Here is a 20,941-nt window from a genome sequence, read left to right as displayed (position 1 = left end):
CGGTTTGGTTGGAAGAGACCCTCAAGATCATCGAGTCCAACCGCTCCCCACCCCCAGCACTGCCCCATGTCCCTGAGAACCTCATCTCCGTCTGTCCAACCCCTCCAGGGACGGTTACTCCAGCACTGCCCTGGGCAGCCTGTTCCAATGCCCCCCAGCCCTTTGGGGAAGAAATTGTTCCCCAGATCCAACCTCAGCCTCCCCTGGCGCAACTTGAGGCCGTTTCCTCTGGTCCTGGCGCTTGTTCCTGGGGAGCAGAGCCCGACCCCCCCTGGCTCCAAGCTCCTTTCAGGCAGGTCAGAGATCAGAAGGTCTCCCCTCAGCTCCTGTTCTCCAGCTGAACCCCCAGCTCCCTCAGCCGCTCCCATCACCCTTGTGCTCCAGCCCCTCACCAGCTCCGTTCCCTTCTCTGAATGCTGCCCCTAAATCCACCGTTACCCCACCCCAACCCCACCCCTACCTTTCCCAACCCCACCCCTACCTTTCCCATCCCCACCTTTAGGTTCCGTCCCCCATTCCCCGCCCGGATCGGGGTGGGTTGGGGGCCGCTCCCTCCCGCTGTTTACAGCCAACGCGACCTGCGGCCGCTGCCGGAGCCGCCGGGGCTGCGGGCGGGGCGGCCCCGACGGGCCGGGACCGGCTGCGGCCGGCGCGGGGGCTGATAAAGCCCGGGGCGCTGCCGCCCGCCCCTGCCCGGCTGCAGCCTCGGTCCTGCTCCCGGTGCCAGCCCCGCTCCCGGTGCCAGCCCCGGTCCCGCTCCCGGTCCCGCTCCCGGTCCCGCCATGGCCGCCGCGCAGGTGCAGGCAGCGCGGGCAGCACAGGCAGCCCTGCCCGCAGCCCGGGAACACGCTCTGGCCGTCACCCGCGACTACAGCAGCAACCCCAGGCTGAGTGAGTGCGGGGGGACACGGCGGGGGACACACGGCAGCTCACTGCCCCAGAGCCGGAGGGTCGCGATGGGTGCCCCAGGGTGGCACGGACGGGGGTGACCCTGGGGTAGGCAGGGGTGGGAGGGTTGGGGAGGTGACACTGGGGCAGGCAGGGATCGGTGGGTGTCACGGGCACGGGCAGGGCTGGCAGGGACGGGATGTGACCCTGAGACAGGCAGAGACAGGTGGGTGACACTGGGGTGGTGACAGGGATGGGGGGGTTGCACTGAGGCAGGCAGGGGTGTGTGGATGGCACTAGGGCAGGCTGGGGTGGCAGGGATTTTGGGGGGGTGACACTGAGGTAGGCAGGGAATGAGGGGGTGACACTGGGGCAAGCAAAGATGGCAGGGACGGGGGGTGACAGTGGGGCAGGCAGGGGTCTGGGCTCTGGGGACCCTCCATGTCCCCTCCCTGTGGGCAGCGGTTCTGCCTTTGCTGCCGAGACCCTGGGAGAGAGCACAGGGGCTGTGTGGGTCACTCGGGAGGGGCAGGGACTGTCGTGGGGCCGGGGGTCTGTCACCCCTCCTGGCGTCTGCAGGGGCTGGGGAGGTGTCACAGCCCCCTGAGGGCGGTGGGGGTCGTCCTGGGTGCGGGTGATCCCACAGTGGTACTGGGGTGCACTGGGTGCCCCCCAGGCGATGGACCCCACACTGACCCACCGCAGGGCGGGACAAGATCGAGTCGACAGTTTGGGACATGGCAGGGAGGGGCACCTGTGTGCTGGGGCCTGTGAGGACGGCGGTGGCTCTTGGGGGGACATGTGTGTGTCCGTACCACCCGGGCTGTCTGTGGGTCCATACCGCCTGTGACCCAAAAACACCCCGTCCCCGAGCACGACAGGCTTGGAGGCACCAAGGACATTTGCTGTAACCTTTGTGCCTTTGCTGGCGGGTCGGGGTGGCTGGAGGGAGCTTTCCTGTCACCTCCCTCGTCCCCAGCCGGGTGGCTCCAGGCTGGCACGGTCCCGGCTGCACCCTCCCGGCACGGCTGAGCGCAGCCGGCTCTGCCCGGCCACCCACCCCTGTTTGCTGTCAACAGGGAGCCGGGAGCAGCCACCCATGGGTGACTTGTCCCCAGTTCGCATGGGTGACAGCCAGCCCTTGGCCCGAGGAGGGTCACTGGGTGGGCAGGAGGTGGCCGCAGGGAGCCGAGGCTGTTTCTTGTGACATTGGTGGCAGGTCCTACCCCTCCCGTGGGCTCCCCAGCTGCATCCCGCAGGCTCAGGGTCTCACTGCTGCAGCTGCTCCTTCCTGCACCCATGGGAGAGCAGCTGGACTGGCTCTGCAAAGCCATGTCCAGGCTGGGACTAAGTCCTGCCCCGGGTGTCCTGTCCCCACCGTATGTTGGAGAGGGGTGTGTGAGGGCACAGGACGGTGACAAACCGATGCACTGCAGCCCTGTGTGCCAGGGGGGTCAGGGCATGGGAGAGAGCACTTGGGACTGCTCCAAAAATGTGCTACAGGGTGATGGTGATGGTGGGAGCCAGGAGGAGGGACCCCAGTGACATCGGAGAGCTGGGGGTGCATCTGGGGTGACATTCAGAAGGGTTGGGGCGAGGTAAATGGAGTGCCCCCCCATCAGCTGGGCTGGATGGTGCCCTGTGGGTACAGTGTGGCAGGTTGGGGGGGACAGGTATCTGCCCACCGTGGGTATCGCTGGGGACACCAGGCTGAGCTGGACACCGTCCCTGCCCCAGGGATGTCCCTGTGTGTGCCACCGCACCAGGTGTGTGCCACCCGCCCCATGGCGATGCCAGAGCCCCTCCCCAGCCCCACGGCTGGGTGCCCGGGGTTCCAGTGTGGGGTCACAGAGCCACAGAACCCCGGGCTGGTGGGGCTGCAGGACCTCTGCAGATCCCCAGCCCAGCCCTGCTCACGCGGTGTCACCAGAGCAGATCACACAGGATCCCAGGGGGTTCGAATGTCTCAGACAAGGAGACTCCACACCCGCTCTGGGCAGCCTGCTCCAGGCTCTGGCACCTCCCAGCAAAGAAGTTTCTCCTCCTGTTCACATGGACCCTCCTGTGTTTCAGTCTGTGCCCGTTGCCCCTCACCCTGGCGCTGGGCACCGCTGAACAGAGTCTGGTCCACCCTCTGACACCCACCCTGAGATACTGATCCCATCGATCAGATCCCTCTTGGCTTCTCTTCTGCAGCGGAGCAGCCCCAGCTCTCTCAGTGTCTCCTCATCACAAAGATGCTCCAGAACCCTCAGCATCTTTGTGTCCCTCCCTGGACTGTCTCCAGTAATTCTTTGTCCTTCTTAAACTGGGGAGCCCAGCATGGGACCCAATACTCCCAGTATGGGGTCCCAGCAGTGTGTGTTCCCAGCGTGGCACTGTGCACAGGAGCAGCTACGCGATCCCCAGATACACCCCACCGGCTGGGGGGGGTCTCGGGGGCTGAGCGGGGCTGCAGGGAGGAGCAGGCAGGAGTGGGCAGGAGCAGGCAGAGCTGCCTGCGCTGCTCTGCCGGGGCCGACTCTCCTGAGAGGCAGGAGAGGTATTAGCAGCTGCTTCCCCGCACCGCAAATCCATTAGCACAAGCAAGTGGAAGAGGCACTTCTCACCTCCTGGCCTTTGGCTTGACCCATCTTTACGAAAAACAGCCCAGTGAATGATTCCGCTGCCTGCACATGGGCTCGGGGCTGCTTGGGCAGAGGGGGGTGTCCCACAATGTGTCCCCACGGTCCCCACGGCACAGGCACAGCCTGGGAGCAGCTGCAGGGCTGGGCTGGGAGGGGATGGATGGAGGGGCTGGAGCACAAGTGTGATGGGAGCGGCTGAGGGAGCTGGGGTTTCAGCTGGAGAACAGGAGCGGAGGGGAGACCTTCTGATCTCTGACCTGCCTGAAAGGAGCTTGGAGCCAGGGGGGGTCGGGCTCTGCTCCCCAGGAACAAGCGCCAGGAGCAGAGGAAACGGCCTCAAGTTGCGCCAGGGGAGGTTGAGGTTGGACCTGGGGAGCAATTTCTTCCCCAAAGGGCTGTAGGGCATTGGAACAGGCTGCCCAGGGCAGTGCTGGAGTCACGGTCCCTGGAGGGGTTGGACGGACGGAGATGAGGTTCTCAGGACATGGGGCAGTGCCAGGGTGGGTTATGGCTGGACTTGATGACCTTGACCTTTCCAACCAAAGTGATTCTGTGATTCCATGATCATGACCCTGAGGGTGGTGAGAGCCTGGGCAGGTACCCAGAGAGGTGGTGGCTGAACCATCCCTGGAGACATCCCAGGCCAGGCTGGACGGGGTTCTGAGCAACCTGAGCTGCTGCAGATGTCCCTGCTCATGGCAGGGGGGGCACTGGGAGAGCTTTAAGGTCCCTCAGCCCTGTGCACCCGAAACTGCTGCTGCTGGGGGGCAGGGGCTGGGTGTGGGGCTGTGTGTCCTAGGGGGCTGCAGCCATCATGTCCTGCCTTTGTTTGTCCCCCGTGTCCCCAGTCCCGCGCTGCTGGATCCGTCCTTCCTCCCACCCCAGCACCCCACGCTCTGTCCCGCTGGGGTGGGACCCCCGAGCCCCACAGCTCCACTCTCCATCACTTCTTTCCTCCTCTGGCCCAGCTGGTCCAGGGCCCGGCAGCCCTGCTCCTCACCGCCCACCCCCCAGGCTCTGTTTTGTCTGATAGAAAATGCAACAGCAAGCCCAGCATTTTTTTTTTTTTTTTTTTTCCTCGGGGTCGGCTTGTTTGGTTCACGCTCGGCTGGTTCCTGCCATTCTTTGCCGTCCCTCACATGACGTGCAGGTGTGTATGGGAACCCTCGGCCGGCGGGTCCTAATTAGTGGCATAGAGTGTGACCCCCCGCCGGGCTTTTCACCGGCTCCGCCGGGCTGGGACAGGCCGGTGGGTTTGACAGCGCGGCACAAAGTGACACATGGCACAATGGGCAGGTTGCGGAGGGGGGAGAGCTGGTCACTTAGGGACTGTCGGAAAAGTCCCAGGATGGCCCCGAGATGAGGCTGGCGGGCGATGGTGGCTCTTGGGGAGGTGCATCCCGGGGGGATGCTGCTGTCCCCAAAGGATGTGTCACCACCATGGGGACAGGGACGGGCTGAGCAGGATTTCGAGCTCAAGATTGCCATCAGGGCTGGATTCGTGCCCCGTCCCGAGAGCAGTGTTTTGGTTAAAAACTAAACTTGTGGATGACGGGACAACGAGCGGCATCGGGGGGATGTGGGATCCATCCAGCCCGGTCCGGAGCAGCCCACGGTCACCCTGCACTCAGCACACCCACCCCTGCCCCACGGGGCGCCCACCCATTGCTGGGGGGTGCCAGGCGTGGGGCAGCGCAGTGGGACCCCCACCTCGCGACTTGGGGACACCAGAGACCCATCCTGGTGCCCCAGAGTGGCTTGGGACCGGCTGGGGAGCCCCTGAGACACCTCGTCACCCCGTCCTTGCTCTGGGCTGGAGGTAGAGGGATTTGGGGATTTTGGGGCTGTTTTTCAGATGTTTCCAATCTTTGCTCCGCCGTCCCGTGCTTCAGCCTGCATGGGGGGCTGAAGCGGGGAGAGGGTGTCGGGGGGGGCTCCACCGGCCGCATGCGAACCCTGGGGGCTGTAATTTGGGGTTGGGGGAAGTGCGAAACCCCTCGAGCAGGGATGAGCATCACTCGCCGCACACCCCATCCTAGAGGCCAAGGTCACCGTCATGGGGCAGGTGACAAATTTGTCCCAAACCAACTTCCGCGGAGAGGGTGATACCCTGGGTGGGGTTTTTATTCCAGCCTCCCCGCCACAGCCTGGGCTGGAGGAGGATGGACCTGGGGCTGCACCTGCCCCCTCGCCGTGGCAGATGGCAGGTCCTGGGACCCCCAGCAGGTTCTGGGACCCCCGGCAGGTCCTGGGACCCCCGGCCGCTCCCGAACGAGCCCCCCGGCGCACTTTGGCGCAGAGCCCTAAGGCCGGTGTGGGGCTGGGGGATGCCCGGGCAGGGGGCTGGGGAGGGCGAGCGGGAGCAATTAGCGGCGGGTGTAGTTGGGTCGGGTCCTCTTTGTCCCCCGAGGGCCCTTTGTCCCCCCCCTCGGTGGTCAGCAGTGCGTGAGTGTCAGGGCTAACGGAGATTGCATCTGACAGGAGCTGTGAATTTGGGGCTGGGGGTGTGGAAAGGCCAGGTTGAAAGCCTTTTTCTTTTCTTTCGGCCCCTCTCCCCCTGCCTGCCGTCCCCCCCCAAATCCCCGGCCGTGCCCCCCTGGCAGCCGCCCGGCCACAGCCCACCCACCCTGCTCCCCCCCCGGCTTGTTCATAACAGCTCAACGTCTTAATTATCGGAATGAGTGCTTTCCGGTGGCAGGGGCTCCCCCTCCTCCTCCTGCCCCGTCCAGCTCCCATTCGGTGCGCTGTCATTTGGCGTCACTGTCGTGATGTCCTTCTCTGTCGCGATAGAGCCCTTTGGGATGGGCACGGGCTGGGGGGGCTGGAGCGATGCAACAAGTGGGGGCCGGGACGGGGGGGGCAAAGCCCTGGGGCTGCCCCCATTGCGCAGCCGGCAGCTGTGGGTTCCTTTGTAGAAGATGAGACATTTTTTCAGAAAAATCCCTTGCGTGAGTTTAATTTTTCCATGATACTGGCTGGGGTGTTGCTTTGCCTTGGCCAAAGGGCGTTCCCCAGGGGGACTGGTGAGGCGAAGAGTTTTGTAAGGGGCTTTTCAGTGGAAATGGTGAAGGACAGAGAACCGTGGAGCAACATTTTTGTCATCCCCCACGTTCATTTCTCCATGACCAAGTCTGGTTGTCCATCCCTCCATCCATCTGCTCAGCCATCCAACCCTCCATCCTCTCCAGCCCCACCATCATTGTCTCCATCCATCTTCACTTCCATCTTCTCCATCCGTCCATCCATCTGTCCATCCTTCTGTCCATCCATCCTCTGGAGGCTCAATCCCCCAAAAAAGCCTTTTCTCCCTGGCCCAGGCTGCTGGGGCTGTGGACTCTCCATCTCTGGAGACCTTCAAACAGCTCCAGGTGACCCTGCTTGGACTAGGAGATCTCAGGAGGTCCCTGCCCATGTCCACCATGCTGTGACTCCAAGAGCAAGGCCAAATCATCATCCCCGGAGCCCAGACCCTTGGGTTACATTGAGTCACCATCCCTGGAGGTGTTTAAAAGACACAGAGATGAGATTCTTAGGGACACGGTTTAATGGTGGACTTGGCAGTGCTGGGTTAATGGTTGGACTCAATGATCTTAAAGGTCTTTTTTGACCAAAATGATTCTGTGATCCTATGATTGCTCCATCTGCGCCGGCGGTGCTGGTGGTGTTGCCACCACTCCACAACCCATCCCCAAAACAAAGTCACGGTGGGGTAGGAAGGGGACCTGGCACCAGCTCCTTTACGAACAGACTGATTTGGTCGGAGAGGAGCCAGCACTGAGACCCTGTGCTGCCAGGGACCTCCTCCACGCGTCTGCGCTGGGTAACCTTCTCTGCCTCAGTTTCCCTATGAGGAGATGAGAGCAATGGTGCTGCTCTCCCTGAGTGATGGTTGGAGGGCTAATATATGTATATATAGATGTTATTTAAAGATGGATGGATGGATGGATGAATGCAGAGCTGGATGGATGGGTAGATGGATGGAAAGATGGGAGGATGGATGGAAGGATGGATGGATGAAGAGCTGGATGGGTGGGTGGATGGATGGGTGGATGGATGGAAAGATGGGAGGATGGAAGGATGGATGGATAGATGGACACAGAGCTGGATGCATGGAAGGTTGACTGAATGGCTGAATGCATGGGCAGAGAGCTTGGCCGACGATCCCGTGTCACAGCCACAGGTCCCCAAGTGGTGCTCTCAGAGGGTTCTATGCCCTCATTGGGAGAAGATGCTCTGGTGCATTCAGAGGGAAGCCGGGGGGGTCCCGAGGGCGCTGGCAGCCATTGGGGCTGGGCTGGGGACCACCGTGCTCGGGGGAGAGGGATGAGCCCCGTGTCCCTGTCCCACGTGGGTGGCTCCCCAACAGCTGGGACCGCGGAGGGGACAGGGCGGGGGCAGAAGAAAACAGCCCGACAAAACCTCCCAGGGGAAGGGAAGCAGTGGCGGATATTTGTGAAGGAGTTGGAAGGGGAAATAAAAGGCTGAACGGTCACTTTGGGAAGAAAGGGGACAAAAGGCGGGGAGGTTGGTGGCTGAGAGGCGGCTCCCGGCGTGCCAGCCCCCCAGGCTGCTGAATGGGTGGCCAGCGGGAATGGGGCGTAATTGGGTAATGGGGAGAAAGCTAATTGCGAAAATGGCAGGGATGACAAAAACAGGGCACAGGCTGGGTGAGGGAAGGGGGACATGGGGGTGGCCAGGGATGGGTGCTCCCCACCACGGGATGCAGCCAGTGAGGGCCAAATGGGACAAATCTCCCTAAAATGAATTTTGTAGGGCTGGTCTGACTGGGACGCACCCTGGGAGCTGTGCTGGTGCTGGTATCACCGAGAGGTGCTGCTGGGATGCTGTGGCACAGGGACCTGCATCCCGTGGGGACCCACATCCCGTGGGGACCTGCATCCCACATGGACCCTCATCCCGTGGGGACCTGCATCCCGTGGGGACCTGCATCCTATGGGGACCCGCATCCCATGGGGACCCGCATCCCACAGCCGCGGCAGGGACCACCCATCCCCGCAGTGATGCTGGCCAGCTGGCCTGGCCTCTCCAATCGGATTAGGATCATGAGGAAATGAGAGAGCCCGGTGTGAGAAGAGAGGGCAGGAGGGCTGAAAGGGCCCGGCGGGGTCAGCGAAGCCAGGCCCCACCATGGCAGGCGTTTACGGCATTTGACACATCGGAAAAAAGATCAAGGAGCGGCTTAGAGCCGGATCAGTTCCCCAGCACCTGCACCCGCCTGGGAAGCTGCTCCCGACCCTGCGCAGGGACCTGCTGCCTCTCGCTGGGCTCCTGCACCAGTTCCTCCCCGTTTGTCACAGAACCCCGGGCTGGTGGGGCTGCAGGACCTCTGCAGATCCCCAGCCCAGCCCTGCTCACGCGGGTCACCAGAGCAGATCACACAGGATCCCAGGGGGTTTGAATGTCTCAGAGAAGGAGACTCCACACCCGCTCTGGGCAGCCTGGGCCAGGCTCTGGCATCTCCCAGCAAAGAAGTTTCTCCCCATGTTCACATGGACCCTCCTGTGTTTCAGTCTGTGCCCGTTGCCCCTCACCCTGGCGTTGGGCACCACTCAACAGAGTCTGGTCCATCCTCTGACACCCACCCTGAGATACTGATCCCACTGATCAGATCCCTCTTGGCTTCTCTTCTGCAGCTGAGCAGCCCCAGCTCTCTCAGTGTCTCCTCATCACAAAGATGCTCCAGACCCCTCATTCCCACTATAGACTCATGAGACAAGTGGAAAAGTCAGAGAAAACTAAGAAATAATCTATGATCTAACATCAGACGAGCTGTGAAAACTTCTTACCATTCCCTGCTGCTGGGTGGCAACTCACATCTTCTCGATTCTCAAAATGTGTCTAAAGATGAACTTTACTCCCGTAAAGAAGCTAAACATAAATTGCTAGAGTGTTGTGGAAGAATATGGGTTCACGCCTGTCTTGTATTTTAAATGTCTGCCTCTGCTCCTTTCTGTAACCTCAAATTATTAGTATTCTTTACTATTATTAATAGTGGGAACGGTAATTGTGAACTACAGTTTCTTTTGAAAATCTACCAGGCTCCTTCTCCAATTTGTCATCCTAGTCCTTAATGTCCCCGCTGCCTCCCTGCCCTGCGGTTGTCCCCGGGGTCTTCATTGTCACTTTGGAGAGGTGACATGCCCAGCACCCTTATGTCCTTACCTGAATGCAGCACTGAGCGAGTCCCTGTCACCCTGATGTCCCCACCTGAGCTGTGGGGCCAGCACCCTGTGGCCACCAGGCAGTGTCACCCTGGGGGTGCTTGGACCTTATTTGGTCTTGTTGTTGTTGTTTGGGTGGGTTTTTGTGTTTGGTTTGGGGTTTTTTTCTGTGTGGGGTTTTGTTTGTTGGGTTTGGGTTTGGGGTTTGGTTGGGTTGGGTTAGGTTGGGTTTGTGTTTTCATTTGTTCGTTTTTTTGTTTGATTTTGTTTTGGAGGTCAGGGGGGATTTTTGTGTGTGTGTATGTGGTTTTGTGTTTGGGGTTTTGTTTGGTTTGGTTTTGTGGTTTCATTTGTTCATTTTTTGTCCGGTTTTTGTTTGGTTTTTTTGGTTGGTTGGTTGGGGTTTTTTTAAGCAAAATCCTGGTGTACTGAAAAACGGTGCTTGCGAGATAAATCACTGACTTGCAGAAAATCTTTCCATTTGCTGGCCCGGGCAGCCTCCGCTGCACCCCCAGCTTTCACTGTCCTTCCTTTCTGTACGTTTGTTTGTATTGAAATGAACCAAAATGAAATTAATTCAGGAAAAGCCCCGTTTCCTGCAGGATGGAGGTTCTGGGGCTCCAGTTTAGCCCCCCACCCAGTCACTGGGGCTGCCACTGGGAGGACTGGGACAGTGGGAATGGCGCTGGGTGGGACCGATCCTGCCCCGCAAGGCCCTCCCAGCGCTCCCAGTTTGGGGGTGCTGGGGGGGAGCGTCCCCAGCTTTGGGGACTGACAGCGTGTGTCCCCCCCAGCCTACCAGACGGTGTGTGGTGTCAACGGGCCCCTGGTGGTGCTGGACAATGTGAAGGTAGGACCCTGTGGGTGACAAGGGGACACCTCGGCGGTGTCACTTTGGGATGTGCAGGGACCGCTGTGCTGTCCCTGGCTGCCAGCGGGGGGGTGCAATGGAGAAGTGTATCCCCTGCCCCACGTCCCCTGTCCCCTGGGCTGTCCCCTCCTCTCTGGGGTCCGTCAGGCGGCTCCGAGCTCCCTCCTCTGGACACGGCCGGGAGCAGAGCCCCTGTGCTGCTGTCCCTGTCCCTGTGCTGCTGTCTGTCCCCTGTGCTGCTGTCCCTGTCCTGCTGTCCCTGTCCCCTGTGCTGCTGTCCCTGTGCCGCTGTCCCCTGTGCTGCTGTCCCTGTCCCCTGTGCTGCTGTCCCTGTCCCCTGTGATGCTGTCCCTGTGCTGCTGTCCCCTGTGCTGCTGTCCCCTGTCCTGCTGTCCCTGTCCCCTGTGCTGCTGTCCCTGTGCCGCTGTCCCCTGTGCTGCTGTCCCTGTCCCCTGTGCTGCTGTCCCCTGTGCTGCTGTCCCTGTCCCCTGCGCTGCTGTCCCTGTCCCTGTGCTGCTGTCCCTGTCCCCTGTGCTGCTGTCCCTGTGCCGCTGTCCCCTGTGCTGCTGTCCCTGTCCCTGTGCTGCTGTCCCTGTCCTCTGCGCTGCTGTCCCTGTGCTGCTGTCCCTGTCCCTGTGCTGCTGTCCCTGTCCCCTGCGCTGCTGTCCCTGTCCCCTGTGCTGCTGTCCCTGTCCCTGTGCTGCTGTCCCTGTCCCCTGTGATGCTGTCCCTGTCCCCTGTGCTGCTGTCCCTGTCCCTGTGCTGCTGTCCCTGTCCCCTGTGATGCTGTCCCTGTGCTGCTGTCTCTGTCCCTGTGCTGCTGTCCCTTGTGATGCTGTCCCTGTCCCTGTGCTGCTGTCCCTGTGCTGCTGTCCCTGTCCCCTGTGATGCTGTCCCTGTCCCCTGTGCTGCTGTCCCCTGTGCTGCTGCCCCTGTCCCCTGTGCTGCTGCTCCTGTCCCCTGTGCTGCTGTCCCTGTGCTGCTGTCTCTGTCCCCTGTGCTACTGTCTCTGTGCTCCTGTCCCTGTGCTGCTGTCCCTGTCCCCTGTGCTCCTGTCCCCTCTGCTCCTGTCTCTGTCCTCTGTGCCCCTGTCCCTGTCCCCTGTGCCAGCCTGAGCTCTGGTTTCTGTCCCTTGTCCCCTTTGCCCCTCCCCGAGCTCTGGTTCCTGTGCCCTGTGTCCCTATCCAAGCTCAGACTCGTGTTTGCTGTCACCTGTGGCCCCACCTGAGCTCCAGTTCCTGTCCCTTGTCCCCAGTGCCCCTGCCCAAGCTCCAGCTCCATGCAGGAGCTCTGAGCAAGGTCACATCCCAAACCCCGGCTCAGCCTGTCCCCCACACAGGGGTGGCACCTCAGTGTCACCCTGCCTGTCCCTGCTCCCGGTGCGGGGGCTGGGCTCACCTGGGTGGCCACCGCGCCAGCCGGGACCCTCCGAGGGCCTTTGTTGCCCGGTGCCTCGTTTCTGTGGCCCCTTTCATGCCCAGCCCGGCAGGATGGAAATCCAGCAGCTCAATTAAAGAGCCGGACGGTGGCGGGGGTTTCCTCCGCTTTGTTGTCCTTTATGCAAAGGTCTCTACAGCAGAATTAAAGTCCAAAGTTCACAGCGCCGGAGCCAGCGCTGGTGGCTGAGAGCGAGGAGGAGGAGGAGGAGGAAGAGGAGATAGAAGAGAGCAGGGCTGGGCAGATGTGCTCATGGAGCAAAGCCCCTCAGACATTGTCCCCAGAGCAGGATGTGTCCCTCAGCCAAGGGGCTGCAGAAATGCTGCCTCCATCCCCACGGGGGTCCTGGCTGGGTGCGGGGCCGGGGGGGTGGGTGGGTGTCCCTGAGGGGTGTCACCAGCTCCACGGGGTTTATCCAGGGCTGCAGATGTGCTTTGGGCAGCTCTTGGAGATGCTGCTCGTACAGGTGGTGGATCTGTCTGCTCCTGGCATCCTGCAGTGCTGGGGAAACTGAGGCACGGAGCAGTGCCACGGCTCTGGGATGGGGCGAGGACAGGCAGCACCTTCCCCAAGACACCTCCTCCCGCCTGGGCTGGCAGGTCCTGCCTGTTGGCATCAGCTGCTGAATGTCCCCCCCGGTGCTTGGCGGCTTGAGGGAGCACGAACCCCTCAACCACAGGAAGGGAAACTGAGGCAGCACTGGCAGACAGGCCCGTGCAGGCAGGGGCTGCAAGGGGCAGTGTCAGGGGCGGGGCGGGGAGAGGAGCCCCCCCCATCTCACCCTGTCCCTGTCCCTCCAGTTTGCCCAGTACGCCGAGATCGTGAACTTCATGCTGCCCAACGGCACCAGCCGCAGCGGGCAGGTCCTGGAGGTGATGGGCTCCAAAGCCATCGTCCAGGTGAGCCCAGGCGGGGGACACAGGGACAGGGGACACGGTGGCACAGGGAACACACGCGTGCTGCATGGCCTGGGGCTCTGTCCCCCTCCAGCGGTGGCTGCCGCAGCCGGGCTCTTGTCGCGGCTGTCCCAGGCTGTGGGACCGCTGTTTGGGGACAGGCGGGATCTGGGGACAAGCGGTGTCCTGGGACAGGCTGGGACAGAGCTAGTGCTGTGACACCAGTGGGGACAAAGCTGTGCCAGCCCTCGCACCCTCAGCTCCGAGCAGGTACCACATTCCAAATGTCACCGTCTGCGCCACCGCAGCAGGATGAGGGGGCAGACGTGGGCACGACCCTCTGCTGGGTCGCTGTCCTGCTGGCCCCATCCTCCCCGAGCCCCAGCTGCCCACCCAAGTCCCTTCCCCATGTCCCCAGCTGGGTCCCGCAGCCTCCTCGGGCCCCCCCATCCCTCGTCCCCACGTTGTCTCTGGGCTGCGCCCCCGCTCCATCCCAGGACCCCTCCGCCATCCTCCCGTGGCCGCCAGCGGGGACCGGGGGTTCCCGGGGTGCCCGCCCCCCCAAACCGGTGCAGCCAAGTGGGGTTTCACCGGGAGCACCGGGGCCGTTTGGGGCCGTCCTGCCTAATTAGCCCAGGTCCCCTCTAATCAGCTCGGGGGGGGCTGCAGAGCTGACGGCGAGCTGTCAAACCTCCCCCCTGCTTAATGCCGCCCGAGCCTCTGCAGCGCCCTTGTAATCCTATTAGGGAGTCAGCCTCGGGAAGGGAGAAAAAGGGGAAAAAGGGGGAAAAAAAAAAAGGGGGATTTTTTTGCAGCAGCAGCTTGGGGGGAGCTGAGCTGCACCCACCCCCCCGCAGATGGGTGCTGTGGCCGTCACCCCCTCAGCCGGGTGCCCCCCGGCTTCCTCAAGGCATTGCCCTGCTCCCGGGGGCCACACGGCTCTAATTAAAGCAGCGATCTGGAGGTTAATTAATACAAATGGTGTCAAATATTATACGGATCAAAAATGCCTTTGGTTGCCCTGCCCGAGGCCCTTCTGCTGCTCTCGTTGCATTCAGGAGAGCGTGACCCCTCCTCCCCGGTTCTCCTCCCAGCCAAAGCCCCTCCAAAGGAGTTTTCTTAACCCCGGGCTCTCCCCCCGCTTTTATCACCTCTCCGTGACGGGTTTTTCGGGTGAGCGCGGATCACATCACCTCCCCGCGGAGATCGTGCCCCCCCCCCGCTAATCCCCGCTAATTGCCCCCCGCCCGGCTCTGCCCCGGGGTGTCCGCAGGTGTTCGAAGGGACATCTGGGATCGACGCCAAGAAAACCTCCTGCGAGTTCACCGGGGACATCCTGCGCACCCCGGTTTCCGAGGACATGCTGGGTAAGGGCGGCCCCCCCGCTGAGCCCCCACACCGCTCGGTGCGTGGGCGATGGGGTCACCCGGCAGCCGGGGGGGGACACAGGTATTTTGGGGGTGTCGAGGTCCTGAGGTTGTGCCCCGGGGACAAGCATGTCCCCAGTCCTGGGGGTGTCACGTCCAGCACAGGGTGACGGTCACCTGCCTACGGGGCTAAGACGTCCCGCTGGGTCCCCTCTGCCCAGTTATCCCAGTAGAAAAAGCCTGGCCTGGACTGGGAGAGGTTGTGCCGTTAACACCCTCGTTGCCTTGACCTTAGGAGAGCTGGGGGCTGCCCAGCACCTTCCCCGTCCCCGCTGAGCCCCGAGACGTGGCCACGCGTGAGGCCACCCCTGTCCCCACGGGGACACCCGCCCGGGCAGAGCTGGGTGCTGGCAAACCCCCCCAGCACCCCAGTTTAAGCTCAGCCCAAGCCCTTCCTCCCCAACTCCCAGCCGTGCTGGAGGCTCCGGAGGGTCCCACAGCCCCCGGGGCTCACAGGGGTCACGCTGGTGACACTGGTGGCTCGGAGTCCCCGGCGGAGGGACCCCGGCTGACACATGGGATCGCTGCCCGGTCGGGGACCGAGTGTCACCTGCAATCTCTGTCCCCGCAGCGCCGCCCGCCTGCAAAGGGCAGCGGGAAAGGGCAGCGGGGACACGTGTCGGGCCCGGTGACAAACGGACAGAGCCCGGGCGGGGACCACCGGCTCCCTTCCCTGCCAGAGTCCCCCTTGTCACCACGCGTGAGTCCCCGGGAGGGGACACGGAGCAGACGGGGTGCACAGAGTCCGTCCTGAGCTGCCCCCCAAAAACCTCCCTGCCCCGGTTTTGGGGGGTTTTTCTCTTCCCCTCCCCTCAGCCCAGGCTGGGGTCCCCCGGTTGCACTGTCCCCCCTCCCCGTTTGCGGCAGACGTGGGTGCCGCTGAAGTTCAAGGTTACTGACCTTTCATGCTCCGCGCTCCCGCATCCCGGCCCCCCCATCACCCTGATCCGCTCTGACAGCGGCGACGCTGCCCCGGCCCGGGGGGGACCCCGAGAACGTCCCACAGGAAGGCAGCGGCACGGGGGGGTGCCGGGGGGGGACGCGGTGGCACATCGGCTTCGCCGCCATCGATCCCGCGGCTCGGAGCGGGTCGATGAGGATGAGGGTGAGCGGTGATGCGGCGGCTCTCTGGGAGCATTGTGCCCCCCCCGCTCCCCCTGGGGCGGTAAGGGGGGGCTCGGGGTCACCCCACTTGCAGGGGACCCCAAGTGGGGGGGGACGGAGGGTGGCTCGAGTGGCACGGGGAGGTTTCTAGGGACCTGTAGTGCCCCCCAGCCCTCGGGTGCCGCACTCCCCGCCCACCCCACGCGGTGACATGGGGACACCTTGTCCCCCGGCCTTGGGGGGGGGCTGTGGGACGCAGCCCTGGGGGGTTCCTATAGCCACCCCAGGCGCAAAGCCCTCTGCTCCTCACCCCCTGACACCCGCCCCCCGGGATGTCCCCTGCCACCCATGGGTGCTCCCCATGCCCCGGGTTTCCCCGCGCCCGGGGGTACTCGCAGGGAAACTCGCGCAGTGACACCGACCTGCCAGTCCCCGCACGGGGACAGGGACAGGATGGTGGCCCTGCCCGGTGGCTCTGCACCAGGCCGGGTCCTGCCCCCCCGCTGGTGCGTTCGGGGGGGCCGAGCATCCCTCTCTTTGCAGGTCGGGTGTTCAACGGATCCGCCAAACCCATCGACAGCGGCCCCCCTGTGATGGCCGAGGACTTTCTGGACATTAACGGTGACAAACTGGGCACAGCCACAGAGCGGGGCTTGGGAACACCCCGGGGTCTGGGGACAACCCCGTGCCCCGATGGCCACAGCAGCCCTGCGGTGCCGCCCCCACCCCACCTCCCCGGGGGGGTCCGTTTGTCCCCATCGGGTACCCTGGGTGGGGGTGCGGGTGCGGGATGGGGGGTACCTGGTGATCCCCTCCCATGGCAGGGCTGCTGTGGGGGGCTGCCCTGGTCCTTACCTCCAGCAGCTCATTTTTGGTACCATTGGGGTGACTCCTGTGTTTTGGGGTGCCCCCCCCGGGTGCCTTATTCACCGCCCAGGCCAGCCCATCAACCCCCATGGCCGCATCTACCCCGAGGAGATGATCCAGACGGGGATCTCGCCCATCGACGTGATGAACAGCATCGCCCGCGGACAGAAGATCCCCATCTTCTCGGCCGCCGGCCTCCCCCACAACGAGGTGGGGTGTCACACGGGGTTCCCTGACCCCCGCAGCCTTGCAGGGTGACGGGCTGCTGCGTACAGGAGAAGCGAAGGCCACGTTTCCCCGTGCCTCAGTTTCCCCATGCCTCAGTTTCCCCATCTGCACAAGCGAGGGGGTAAAGCAAACCCCACCGTGCCAAGAGCTGTGTGGGGTGGGGGGGAGATGTGGGGTGCCTGTGGGGTGGGGGTGGGGTCACAGACCCACCTCCCGGGAACAGCCGGTGATGTGATGGGACGGAAAAGCAGCCCTGGCAGATGAAGGGGGACCACAGTTACGGGTTCCATGTCACAACAAGGGGACACGGCTGGTGGGGGAGTGGGGACACCCTGCTCCCCACCCCGGGGCTGGTCCCCCCACCACGGGCTGGGTGGGATCTGGGAATGCTGGTGCCCGTCCTGGGGTCCTGGTTGTTCACCCCACTTCCATCCCCAGCACCGCCGCCGCAGGGGCCAGATCCTGGTCCTGGGGGGGCTGTGACCCCTCGGGGGGGTTTGTCACCCTGTGCCACCCACCATCCCCCCGCAGATTGCGGCGCAGATCTGCCGCCAGGCTGGCCTGGTGAAGAAGTCCAAGGACGTGGTGGACTATCACGAGGACAACTTTGCCATTGTCTTCGCTGCCATGGGGGTGAGCGTGGGACGGGGGGCACGGTCCAGCTGACCCCCACCAAGCCTCACAGTGGGGAGCCCCAGTCGCACAGGACAGCTTTGCTGCTGCCTCGTCCCCCCTGCCTCAGTTTCCCCAAGCATTCCTCTCCTCCGCCCGGCAGGTGAACATGGAGACGGCTCGTTTCTTCAAGTCGGACTTTGAGGAGAATGGCTCCATGGACAACGTCTGCCTGTTCCTCAACCTGGCCAACGACCCCACGTGAGTCAGGCCATGGGTCCGGCACCGGCCGTCCTCCTCCTCCTCCTCCTCCTCCTTTCTCCCTCCCCCTCTCCTTTGCTCCTTCCTCTCTCCTTTTGCTTCACCTTTACCTTCTCCTTGCCCCTCTTCTCCTTTCTCCTTTCTCCTTCCTCCTTCTCCTTCTCTTTCTTTAACTTTCTCCTCTTTCTCCTCCCTCTCCCTCTCCTTCTTTCTCCCTCTCCTCCTCCTCCTCTATCCTCCAGGGTGCTGAGTCCCTTGGGCTCCTCCATGTGCCCCCCCAGCACCCCCAAACCTGTCCCAGTGCTGGGATGGGGCGTGACCTTCAGTGAGGTTCAGTGAGGGGCACAATGTGGAGGGTGCGTAGGATGGGCTGGGTGACCCCCTGTTGTGGATCTCGGGGGACCCTCTGGGAAGGGCTGGGTGACCCCCCCATTGTCGAGACTCCCTCCCTGGCCATCGCTCAGTCCCAGCTCAAGCACCCCAAGATCTGGGGTCCCTGCCCACAGCCGTTGTGGCTCAGCACCAGACGGGTGCCCGCCGGGTTCTGGGGGCACTGTGTGGGGTGGGGGGGACTGGGGGGTGCCCAGCCTGTGCCCCTGGCAGGATCGAGCGGATCATCACCCCCCGGCTGGCGCTGACCACCGCCGAGTTCCTGGCCTACCAGTGCGAGAAGCACGTGCTGGTGATCCTGACCGACATGAGCTCCTACGCCGAGGCGCTGCGGGAGGTCAGCGGGTCCCCTGGGTCCTCCCTGTGGGGCAGGGGATGGGACTGCCACGGGGGTGCCCGGGGTGTTTGGGATGCCTGGGGTACTCAAAGTGCCCAGGGTGCTGGGGGTGCTCAGGATGCCCACGAAACTTGAATAATTCGGGTGCCCAGGGTGCTGGAGACACTTGAGGTGCGCAGGGTACTGCAGGTGTTTGGGGCACCCAGGATATTTGAGATACTTGGGGTGCTGGGGGTTCCTAAGATACTTGGGGTGCCCAGGGTACTGGATATGTTTGGGGTACCCAGGATACTGGGGATGATTGAGGTGCCCAGGGTGCTGTGGGTGCTTGGGGTGTCCAGGATACTTTGGGTAAATGGGGTGCCCAGGATGCTGGGGGTGCTCCGGGTGCCCTGGGTTCTTGGGGTACTTGGGGTGCCCAGGATGCTCAGGAAACTTGGGGTAGTTGGGGTGCCCAGGGTGCTGCAGGTGCTTGGGGTGCCTGGGATACTTGGGGTACTCAGGGTGCCAGGATATTTGGGGTACTTGCAGTGCTGGGGGTGCTTGGGGTGCCCAGGATACTTGGGGTGCCCTGGGTGCTGGGTGTGTTTGGGGTACCCAGGATACTTAGGGTACTTGGGGTGCCCAGGATACTGGGGGTGCTTGAGGTGCCCGGGATACTTGGGGTGCCAGCGGTACTTGGGGTGCTGGAGCCCCCTCCAGCACCAGTTACTTGGGGTGCTGGACTCCCCATCCCCATCCAGCCCCTGTCCCGCAGGTCTCAGCCGCACGGGAGGAGGTTCCCGGCCGCCGCGGCTTCCCCGGCTACATGTACACGGACTTGGCCACCATCTATGAGCGCGCGGGGCGTGTGGAGGGCAGGAACGGCTCCATCACCCAGATCCCCATCCTCACCATGCCCAACGACGGTCAGTCACACAGGGGACATGGGGGGACCCTGGGAAGCGCGCAGCACCAGCGCCGTGTCCGCACTGCGCTGGGAAATGCGAACTTGGTTTGGTTTTATCGCCTTTTGGGGGAGCTTCCCTGGGGTTGTGCTGCTCTGGTCACCCCCCAGCACGGGGCGCGGCCACGTCACAGCCAGACACATTTTTGGGGCTCACAGCACCCACTTGTCCCCCAGACATCACGCACCCCATCCCCGACCTGACGGGTTTCATCACCGAGGGACAGATCTACGTGGACCGGCAGCTCCACAACAGGCAGGTTGGTCCCTGTGTCCCTTCCCAGCCCCGTGTCACAGCGGTGCGGGGACAGATCCGGCTCCGTGGGGTCTGGAAACCCCTGGGACAGGGGGTACCGAGGGCGGGGGGGCCCAGGCTGGAGGTGACAGTCCCCTTGCCTATGTGGGTGACCATTTTGGGGGGTCCCCTCTCACCCCGCAGATCTACCCCCCCATCAACGTGCTGCCCTCCCTGTCCCGTCTGATGAAGTCAGCCATCGGGGAGGGCATGACCAGGAAGGACCACGGGGACGTCTCCAACCAACTGGTATGGACTGGGTGACATGGGGGGGGACACGGGGAGGGGGATCGTTTGTCACTTCAAAGCCCTTCACCCCCTGCTTGGGGCTGGGATCTTGCTGCCCGTGATGGACTCAAAGCACTTATTTTTGGCACCTCTATGTGGGGGTGGAGTTTGGGATGGGGGGGATGCTTTGCGTATGGAGGTGGGAGTCCAGGGGGTGCAAAGCCCCAAAACAAGGGGGCAGAACTGTAGCTTGTCCTGTAGCAGGAACCCCAGGCTGACAGCACACGGGATTTTTGCCATGCAACATATATAATTATATAGAATACAATTATATATAATTGTGGATGCTGCAGAGACCAGGGGGCTTTGCAAAGCATCTGCGAACTGGCTGAGCCCAGGCACGCAGACACTGCTTGGGGTCACCCCAAGGCACAGGGTGACCCCAAGATGCAGGGTGCTGTCCCTAGGGCACAGGGTGACCTCAAGGCACAGGGTGTCCCCAAGGTGCAGGGTGACACAACCGGGTAGCAAACATCTGAGCAAAGGCTGGTGTCACTGCTGAAGCTGGGCGGGGGGTCCTTGCCCTGCCCGGCGGGTGTCACCGTGTCCGTCTGTCCCGCTGTCCTCGCAGTACGCCTGCTACGCCATCGGGAAGGACGTGCAGGCCATGAAGGCGGTGGTGGGGGAAGAGGCGCTCTCGGCCGACGACCTGCTCTACCTGGAGTTCCTGCAGAAGTTTGAGAAGCAATTCATCAGCCAAGGTGAGGGGGCGGCCGGACCCCGCCTAGAGTCGGGATGGGGGGCTTGGGGGTCTGAACCAGCCCCCCCCATCTCCCTGCTTCTGCATCTCCCTTCTCTGCATCTTCTCTCAGGTCCCTACGAGAACCGGAGCATCTTCGAGTCGCTGGACATCGGGTGGCAGCTGCTGCGCATCTTCCCCAAGCAGCTGCTCAAGCGCATCCCCGAGAACATCCTGGCCGAGTTTTACCCGCGGGAGGCCAAGGCGCCCAACCAGGGACCGGCCAGCACTGCCCTGTGACCCCCCGGCTCTGCTCAGCCCCCCAAACCTCCATGGACCAGCCAAAGGTCCCTCCGGAGGGGCTGGGTCGGTTGCCAGGAGGATGTGGGTCCTTGGTGAGAAACTCCTGCCCTCGCTCAATAAACCAACGCAGTCACCAAAACCCCTCTGTGCTCTTGTGTTTCCCACCACGGCCATTCCTCTCCCACCTCTGGGGCATTTTTTAAATTTTAAGATGTTCTTGGAGGTGTAAAGGCCATGTTGGAAGGAGCTGGTGGACTTGGCGGTTTGAGATTTGTGGTTGGACTCAATGAGCTGAAAGGTGTT

The 20,941-nt window shown here is 62.9% G+C and overlaps 1 protein-coding gene across 1 annotated transcript; it reads left to right on the top strand.

Annotated features, from left to right (window-relative positions):
- The first annotated feature begins 782 nt into the window (after positions 1 to 782).
- On the top strand, positions 783 to 20,635 carry ATP6V1B1 (ATPase H+ transporting V1 subunit B1). Its single transcript, XM_065633877.1, has 14 exons — positions 783 to 891; positions 10,492 to 10,547; positions 12,806 to 12,904; positions 14,175 to 14,268; positions 15,976 to 16,053; positions 16,370 to 16,509; positions 17,059 to 17,160; positions 17,303 to 17,400; positions 18,004 to 18,127; positions 18,885 to 19,035; positions 19,251 to 19,333; positions 19,513 to 19,617; positions 20,228 to 20,357; positions 20,469 to 20,635. The coding sequence occupies exons 1-14, from the start codon at positions 783 to 785 to the stop codon at positions 20,633 to 20,635; spliced, it is 1,536 nt and encodes a 511-aa protein (XP_065489949.1).
- Positions 20,636 to 20,941: the final 306 nt, after the last annotated feature.

This window comes from Caloenas nicobarica, chromosome 4 (genome assembly GCF_036013445.1).
Source record: "Caloenas nicobarica isolate bCalNic1 chromosome 4, bCalNic1.hap1, whole genome shotgun sequence".
Lineage (NCBI taxonomy): Eukaryota > Metazoa > Chordata > Aves > Columbiformes > Columbidae > Caloenas > Caloenas nicobarica.
The sequence above is the reverse complement of the archived record's forward strand: the minus strand, read 5'-3'. Positions and strand labels throughout refer to the sequence as shown.